Source organism: Lolium perenne, chromosome 6, assembly GCF_019359855.2.
Source record: "Lolium perenne isolate Kyuss_39 chromosome 6, Kyuss_2.0, whole genome shotgun sequence".
Classification (NCBI taxonomy): domain Eukaryota; kingdom Viridiplantae; phylum Streptophyta; class Magnoliopsida; order Poales; family Poaceae; genus Lolium; species Lolium perenne.
In genome coordinates this window covers 3,412,072-3,420,557 of record NC_067249.2, presented here as the reverse complement: position 1 = coordinate 3,420,557, position 8,486 = coordinate 3,412,072, and the positions used below count along the sequence as shown (strand labels likewise).

The following is an 8,486-nucleotide window of genomic DNA, read 5'->3' as shown; positions in this document are numbered from 1 at the left end:
TTTAAGAGATACAAAAAAGAAAAGGGCAAAAAATGGGAAGGTGCGCAGAGCGCACCTGCTCCATTCAATCTTTCCGTTGATGCAAGTACATCATAAAAGGACTTCTTATTCCACCTGTTTTATTACAGCCGATGTTTGCCAGTCCTTTAGTCCTCAATTTAGGAAGCCATAAGTCTACTACTAACATCTAACTTCAAGTCTTGGACCGCTGGTGTAAGTTCAGTGTCCCTGAGGCAAAGCCGACCAAGTGACTTTCGCTGAGATCAATGCAATATCAGTCTTTATATTTTGAGTTGAAACGCCATGATTGTTCGCCCTGAAGGAACACTGCCGTTCGATGGAACCAGATGACTCCGAGTCCACCTTGAACTTGAAGCTCAAAAAAGAACCTATAACTACAGCAACCACCGAGCTCTTTAAGCCGCGCTCACTAACTGCACCATCGAAGATCTGGATTTCTTGTTTCAACTCACTCGGAAAGCATGACAGACACAAGTTGAAACCAGTTCGCACTTCTGATAGGAGAATTTCTATAGTTGCCTCAACTGCATCTTCAAGACCTGAGGCAGTTATGTCAATTGCACCACAATCTCCACCGATTCGATTCGTGATCACTTGACAATTCTGCATGTCTTTGAAGCGTATTAATGATGCACCATCGATGACTTGTAGATCATGTTTTTCTTGTCCATCTGTCTTGATCTTCATGTCATATTCAATTAGAATATTGCCACACAAATCTATCCCTCGCTTAGGGCCAGCCATCTTGATAGAAGAGCCCTACATAATAATTATAGTAATTCTTCAGATAAAAGTGAGATATATCTCAAGCAAAGCACTTCGGCTATACTATATGTACCTAAACGATGTTTCAGGTGTACTAACTAATATGTTCCTAAATGGGAAATTTATGGTTGAAAAAAAAACTTTTGTCATGTGTTAAACTAAATGGTTGTAAGGTGCATAAAAGTGCTAAGAGATGGAAAATTTGACCACATTTATGTAATTTTTTATTCTAAGATATTTAATTACACAAGCCTATTGAAATGAGAAGATAAAATAGAACAGATTTTGCAGAGACAAGATCATTTTAATTAAGGCTATGCATCTTCATATTCCACTGAATAAAAGATAATCAATTATTGTGGCGTCCAAAGTAGCAACCAAGAGGCCACAAATTAGTTTTGATTTCCTTTGAATACAGGAACTCACATAGTTTAATAAGTTAGAAGAATTTCCATATAAAAACATTAATTCACAATCGAGAGTGTGTATGATAATGTAAAAGATATTAAACGGTTTGATGTACACTATCGAGAGTGTGTATGATCGACTGTCATTAGTTACATGCATGTGATATCACGAAATAAAAGTAGTAATTTGCAATAGCCAACAAGTACACTTAACCCCTCATGTATTGAGGTCAATCTTCTTAACCACCTCAGGTAAAACATTGCGTATTTGATCTAATAAATAATTCCGTGAGGCAGTTTACGAAGTTGTGCCTATGCATGTGGGCAAAACACCAAAACCATTCTTCCTTTTCAGATTTGGTTAATTAAAAAGGAATTAAATACTTGGGGTGCTAGGTACACTAATTCCTTAAAATAATTTCAGATAAGAGTGGATGTGAACCTGCTCCAAGATGATGGGATCATCCCTGCTAACACTGACGACATAATTAAGCAAAGGATCCAAATTATCCCGCACTGCGATGTATCCGTACAACTGCACCAACCCGCCATCAACAGGAGCCTTAGCCAGCTTCAACGAGAATATCTGGAACATGCAATTAGGTGGATGCCGCCTGCAATTTCCATTGAGGAAGACACAACGGTTGGGGTGCGTTAACGACATCGCCTCCAATGAAGCTTCACAAGAAGAAAATGTGAAGCAAAATCAGCCTCAAGATATTTAAGCAGAGGACAAATATGTGGATTGGAGATTTGGAGAATGTAGTAATAATAACAAAAATATGTTGGAAATGGGAGATACTGATAGCATACTCTCGCCACGGTCCGCGACATGGTAGTGTTTCTTCCACGCGTGCGTGCACTCGTATATAGAACCGTCACGGTGGCTGCTTCTCGGATGTACATCCATGTGGACTACGCCGTCATCGTCTAATGTTTTCCGAGGTATATGAGGAAGCCTATCACAGCTGCATCAGACCCAAATAAGATTTCTGCCATCTAGCTATCAGCCAGGGGTGAACCCACGCCACTTTTTTTTATGTGTCTTATTGTAGATAATAAAAAGAAGGTCTCCCGTTTGCCCTAAGGTAAAGAAATACAACTTCTGCCACGATGCAGATCTAAATCTATGGTTAGCAGGTAGAGAAGTATGAAACACGAACCTGGGAAAACGACGGATGGCTGGAAAATTGGGAACCACCTCCTTGGCCATGGGTGGTCGAGAGGCAAGGAAAGGTCGCCAGAGAGAGGCGAGGCGACGGCGAGGCATCGGGGGTCAGGAAACGAGATTGGCCGCGATGGACAAGACGAGAATCTATCGTGTGATGGCCTGATGGGCCGATGGTAATGGCTGATGGATGGGCCTTCTGGTCTATAGCTACCGGGGCGCCCAAAACTAGCTCCAGTAGTTAGCTAAAAAAAGCCTAGCTCCAGTTATGAAAAAAAAGAGGATTATATAGTACATTACATGCAATGTATAGAACATTTGCTATACATTTATATACATGATCCACCAAAATATTTACACAGATTTGTTTTTGTTAAAATATAATCAGATCATGAGTATTTTTCGTACCATGATTTATGTCTAAGTTTTAGCTGACATCTACACCGTATATATGACGCGTATGGATCAGCACGCCTGCATGCAGATCCTGGAAACCACGGACGGACGGACCGATCGACCGATTGTTTCTTCAGGCGGCGTTGTGGCCGCCGCCGTGGAGGTCCTCGAAGCTCCAGTCCCGACGCACGGCCACGCTGCGCCGGAGCCGCGACGGCGTGCCTGTGTCGGCGGCGATCCGCGACGCGTCCACGTCCGCCACCGACGACTTGCACTTGCGCACCATCTTCTTGATCATCGTCTTGGTCGCCTCCGCCGCCTTCCTCGTCGGCGTCTTTGCCAACTTCTTCTTCTGTTGCTCCTGCTGCTGCTGCTGCTGCTGTCCCTCGCCCTCATCGGTCTCCTCCTCCTCGATCGTATGGTCGTCGTCCTCCAGCATCAAGGCCGCCGAGCCGGGCGTCCGGATCGGCGCGAACCGCGGCTGCGTCGACCCAGGACCACGGTGCAGCGCCGTGCAGCAGGTGGCCGTCTGCGGCTGCGAGGGGCCGTCGTCCTGGGCGCCGGCGCCGCGGCCGGGCGCCAGGTTGCACGTCAGGTACGACGACATGCTCGTGCTGCCGTTCGGCTTCATCGATCAATTCGTGGAGGCCGGGACTAACCAAATCAGCTCAGCAGGAACGATCGATCGACGATATGTTGCCTCTTTCTGGACGTTATGGTTATGGATGGATGGATGGAGGGACGTCCGGCCGGTCAGATGGATGTGCATCGATCGGTTTTATCGTTTGCATGGCATGCAGTGCTTCTACGCACCGCCCGGCCTCTGCGGGCTAAATTTGGGCGTACGTGTCTAAATTTGGATGGACATGCATTCAACACGCCTGTATAATAGGTGTATATATATACTCCATATATGTCTTTTTTTGCGAGATATTCCATATATGTTCTGACAATCTATTTTCTAAACTGCTTTATTACTTCTAGTACTTGGGAAAATTTGTCACAAGAGTTATTTATTTGCATTTGCTCAAATACACCGCCCGATTGTGTCTTTGTCAGGTACCATTATAATTTTGTGACACATTTGGCAGAACACACCACTTACCTAAAAACGGAAAGTTTTGCACTTTCCCCTACTTTTGAAGACAAAGGGCAAAACTTTCCGTTTTCAGCCAGGTGATGTGTTCAACCAAATATGCCACAAAATTGTAATGGTACCTGGCAAAGACATAATCGAGCGGTGTGTTTCAGCAAATACCAGAAAATAACAGTGTCCTGTAGCAAATTTTCCCTTACTTCTAGCATTTCCAAAGTCAAACTTTATAAACTTCTAAAAGAATTAACTTAGCCCAATATCTATATGTATACGTATTTGTGGAGGAAACGGGAGTAATTTATATACTTTTGCAGACCATGCGCATCTCCAACGCAGCGATTCTACATAGGTGTGGGTGTCTCTGGCTTATCCAACGGCCAGCAGTATGTCAAGATTCGTGCAAGCTAGTTTTACATATTCAACCTGTACCTTGTACACAATGGCAGCCCTATAGATCCGAAGGTGGACATGTCCAACTCGTGTGCTTCCATGATTCTCTCCCAACCTCTCGTCCTCTTCCCTGGCCTTATCCTCTTGTGCTGCCACTGTCCTCCACCATGGCCGCCCTATGCTTGAGCCGACCAGATCCGGTCGCCACTCACCACTTGATGAGCTTCTGGCTAGAGGCTCGTCCTTCTTCGCGTGAAAGTCCAACCCCGTCCCGGCGTTCCTCGAGACGAACGCGAGGTCAGAGGCGTGCTCCTCCGTGCCCCCTCTCCCGCATCGCAGACGGGGAAGGAGGATTGAGGGGTCGTTGGCGGCATCCAGAAGAGAGATGACGGCCGGCAGCACGAATTGAGGCATCGACTGTGAAATTCCATTTTTTTTACCCGATGTGATTCACTACGGCAAAACAGGACTTTGCCGTGCAGCCTAAACACACGGCAAAGGGGCAAATCGGCTCGGCAAAGCCTTTGCCGTGCGGCCGTGCACGGCAAAGATTGCTCGGCAACGACCCGCCCGGCAAAGCCGTCTTTGCCGTGCGTCGCGCGAAAATCGCACGGCAAAGGCTTTGCCGAGCGACGCAGCGTTGCCGTGTGCTGTGGCCTCTTTGCCGTGCGATTTCCTTTGCCGTGCGCTGTGCCTCTTTGCCGTGCGGCAGTCTTTGCCGTGCGCTTCCACTCCAACCCGCACGGCAAAGAGGTTTAGCAAAATTAAAAAAAAAGACGCCCCACTGCCACGCCAGGTCGCCGCGCGCCCGCCCATGCCCGCTGGCCGCCGCATGCTTGCCCACGCCCGCTCGCCGCAGCAACACTCGAGGATGGCCGAGACAGGGAGGAGGCGGCGACGCTCGAGGATGGCCGCCACGTAGCTCCGGCGCCGCCGTCCTCGGCTCTGCACCATCTCTCGGGAGGAGTCGGGGATGAGAAGCTCTGCACCATCTCTAGGAGGCGCCGACGCAGGCCGGGGACGAGCGGCGGACGCAGCCGGGGACGGACGCCGACGCAGCCGGGACGAGCGCCGCCGCAGCCGGGGACGGGCGCCGGACGCAGGCCGGGACGGGCGCCGCCGCAGGCCGGGACGAGCGCCGCCGCAGCCGGGGACGAGCGCCACCGCAGGCCGGGGAACCGGGACGGCGCCGCCGCAGCCGGGGACGAGCGCCGCCGCAGCCGAGGACGAGCGCCGCCGCAGCCGGGGACGAGCTCCGCCGCAGGCCGGGAACGGGCGACGCCGCGTGCTGTGTGGCCATGGCGCTGCGCTCGGAGCCTCCCGCGACCCGCGTGCTGTGGAGTCTGGAGCCTCCAGCGTGCTCTCGATTCTGGACTGGAGTCTCCAGCGTGCACATATAAAAGAGTTTGGTGTGGGTGGTGGGGCCAACGTGAGACGTGAGGTAGACCACGTCACCTATCCGTGTGTTTACGGCTGTTCAGCTATACGATCGTTCTTTGCCGTGCGCGAAATTGTAGCTTTACCGTGTTAGCTTCTTTGCCGTGCGCCGTTAGTTATTTTGCCGTGTAATGGTTCTTTGCCGTGCGCCGTTAGTCGTTTTGCCGTGCAATGGTTCTTTGCCGTGCGTCGTTAGTCGTTTTGCCGTGCAATAGTTCTTTGCCGTGTGCCCTCTCTGCTGATACACGGTAAAGAAATCTTTGCCGTGCAGAGCCGCACGGCAAAGGCGAGACGCACGGCAACGCCCTTTTTTCCCGTAGTGATTTGTTCCGGATCTGATTTGCTACACAGGCCTGGAGGCCAGTTCGATGCATGTTTATTCATGTTGGATCATGTTCCTTCTTGATTTTTCTCTGAATATTTGTGAATCTCAGATCCTACTCTTTGGTACATGTTCCCAGATCCGAAAATCATTTGCTAGGCTGATGTATGGGATTTTTTTTAATCTTTATGTTGATGTGTTCCGTAGAAATATATAATATCTAAACACGATCGAAATTCAGTATGGATGATTTTTGGTGAACATTCTCCATTTTCAGCTTTGTTGGTTCAAAATTCTGTATGCATGATTTTTGGTGAAAATTCTTTATGTTTCCATGATATGAGCAGATTTGTTCCAATTTTCTTCTCTTGTGGTGGTTAATTAGTGCATTTTCTCTTACAAATAAAATAAGTATTTTTCTCATATATTCAACCTGCACCTTGTCTATCTTGAAGATCTGATTCCTTCCATGTTCGAAGATTGATGAAACATGATAGATTTGAAGAATGGATTCCTAATACTCCCGGGTTGCAAACTAATGGTGCCTAGTACCGTACTAATTAAACTTTATTGTCCTGCAGCATATTCTGAACCAAAAGAAGTTGGAGGTTTGGAAAGAAATGAGTTCAGAACGCCGAGGTTTGGCATGCATAACGGGTCTGGAAAGTAACATTTTGGTGGGAGGTGGTCTCTGCAAAATGCTGGTACGCATCTTGATGCAAACATGGGTGAGTTGACGGCATGTGATAAGACGGTGACCCCCACGTATATGTAGACCCGCATTTTCGTGCGCATCTCGTGCATTCTTCATTACTCATTCTATTGTCAATCAATTCGATATTCCTATTGTAGATTTCGGTGATGTGGGCATGACCCTTCGGGTACTCATATACCTGGTGCAGCACAAAGCCCATTTGATGATCTTCTAAGAACCACAAAGCCCAAGATAATTTGGCAACTATGGTTCATTCAAAGACCATTGTTTCTGGCGTGTGAAACAAGGATAATTAGGGAACCCAAGATTTCGCCTACCTTGTAACCGACTCGGCCGGCCACGTACGTGAAACTTGGCTTTCTATATAAAGGCTAGGAGGAGCCTCCGGGCGAGACAGACAAACAACTTGTATATTCTCCAACTCACGTGAGATCCAATCTACACTACAATTGACAATTGTAATCGTCTTCATTGATAAACAAGATCAGACAAGCACAAACTGGTGTATTGAACTCCAGAGGCCTGAACCTGCCTTCTCCTTGCTTGTTAACCGACGAATTCGCCAACACGCTGATACGTCCAAAACGTATCTACTTTTCCGAACACTTTTGCTGTTGTTTTCCATCTAATTTGTGTGTTTTAAATACAACTAACACGGACTAACGTTGTTTTTAGCAGAATTGCTCTCGTGCCTCGTTTTTGTGCAGAAATTCATCTTTTAGAAAAATTCCCGGAAAATATCGCAAAGTCCCTATTTTACCCGAAGACCCACGGAGCCAGAAGACGAGACGAAGAAGAGACACGGGGCCCCACACCATGCCTAGGCGCGGGCCACCCCTGGCCGCGCCTACGGGTGGTGTGGCCGCCTCGGGCACCCCCTCGACCTCTCCTCGTGGCTATATAAAAGCCTCTGACATGAAAACAGAGGGGGTTCGACGTTTTTGCGGAAAGAGTTCCGCTGCTCCGCCGCCACCAGAAACCCTAATCCGGGAACTAGAAACTCCGTTCTGGCACCCTGACGGGACGGGAAATTGAAGGAGATCATCGCCATCATCATCACCGACGCATCTCCATCAACCATCCATGATTCCCCCATCCATGTGTGAGTAATTCCCCCGTTGTAGGTTGTAGGGGATGGTAGGAATTAGACGAGATCATTCATGTAATAGCTATAAGATTGTTAGGGGCATAGTGGCTAGTATCCATTATTAGTATTTTTGACACCTTGTTACAATTTGTTGTGCTTAATGCTTGTTACTTTGGGCCCGAGTGTCATGATCTCAGATCTGAACATGTTATTGATTCATGAGGATAATTGTTTTTTGATCTTACGTGCAAGTTGTGTATACATATCGTTGTTCGGAACCCGATGCCCCAGAGTGACAGCAATTGGGATAACCGGAGGGGATGGCTGTTATGTGAGGATCACGTGTGTTCACAGAGTGTTAATGCTTTGATCCGGTGCTCTATTAAATGGAGCACGTTAATTACCAGTAGATTCCCTTGAGGCCCCGCTGCAAATGGGCTAGCTTGTAGGACTAAATATGATGCTTAGTACTTGGATGCTTTTTATCATTATTACCTGCAAATGCCCATGTCTTGCTTATTATATAAATTATCTTATCCATGCAGCGCCCGTTCATCCATTCCTATGCCAACTGTTGTTACTTCATTACTGCTACTGCTATAAAACTGTTACTACTGATAAACTGTTACGAGTAAGTCTATTTTCAGGTGCAGCTGAATTGATAACTCATCTGTTAAAGGTT

At 47.6% G+C, this 8,486-nt stretch overlaps 2 protein-coding genes and 1 long non-coding RNA gene across 3 annotated transcripts; 1 reads left to right on the top strand and 2 right to left on the bottom strand.

The window, feature by feature from the left end:
* Positions 1-209: 209 nt before the first annotated feature.
* Positions 210-2,141, bottom strand: LOC127310858 (uncharacterized). The gene is made up of 3 exons (XM_051341489.2): positions 2,007-2,141; positions 1,636-1,871; positions 210-780 (listed from the first exon to the last, which is right to left on the bottom strand). The coding sequence occupies exons 1-3, from the start codon at positions 2,101-2,103 to the stop codon at positions 220-222; spliced, it is 894 nt and encodes a 297-aa protein (XP_051197449.2). The 5' UTR covers positions 2,104-2,141; the 3' UTR covers positions 210-219.
* A 698-nt stretch (positions 2,142-2,839) lies between these two features.
* Positions 2,840-3,515, bottom strand: LOC127310914 (uncharacterized). Its single transcript, XM_051341529.2, has one exon. The coding sequence runs from the start codon at positions 3,386-3,388 to the stop codon at positions 2,891-2,893; it is 498 nt and encodes a 165-aa protein (XP_051197489.1). The 5' UTR covers positions 3,389-3,515; the 3' UTR covers positions 2,840-2,890.
* Positions 3,516-4,289: 774 nt separating this feature from the next.
* Positions 4,290-7,229, top strand: LOC127309029 (uncharacterized). The gene is made up of 3 exons (XR_007856912.2): positions 4,290-4,653; positions 6,584-6,730; positions 6,855-7,229. It is a non-coding gene; the product is annotated as an uncharacterized lncRNA (long non-coding RNA).
* Positions 7,230-8,486: the final 1,257 nt, after the last annotated feature.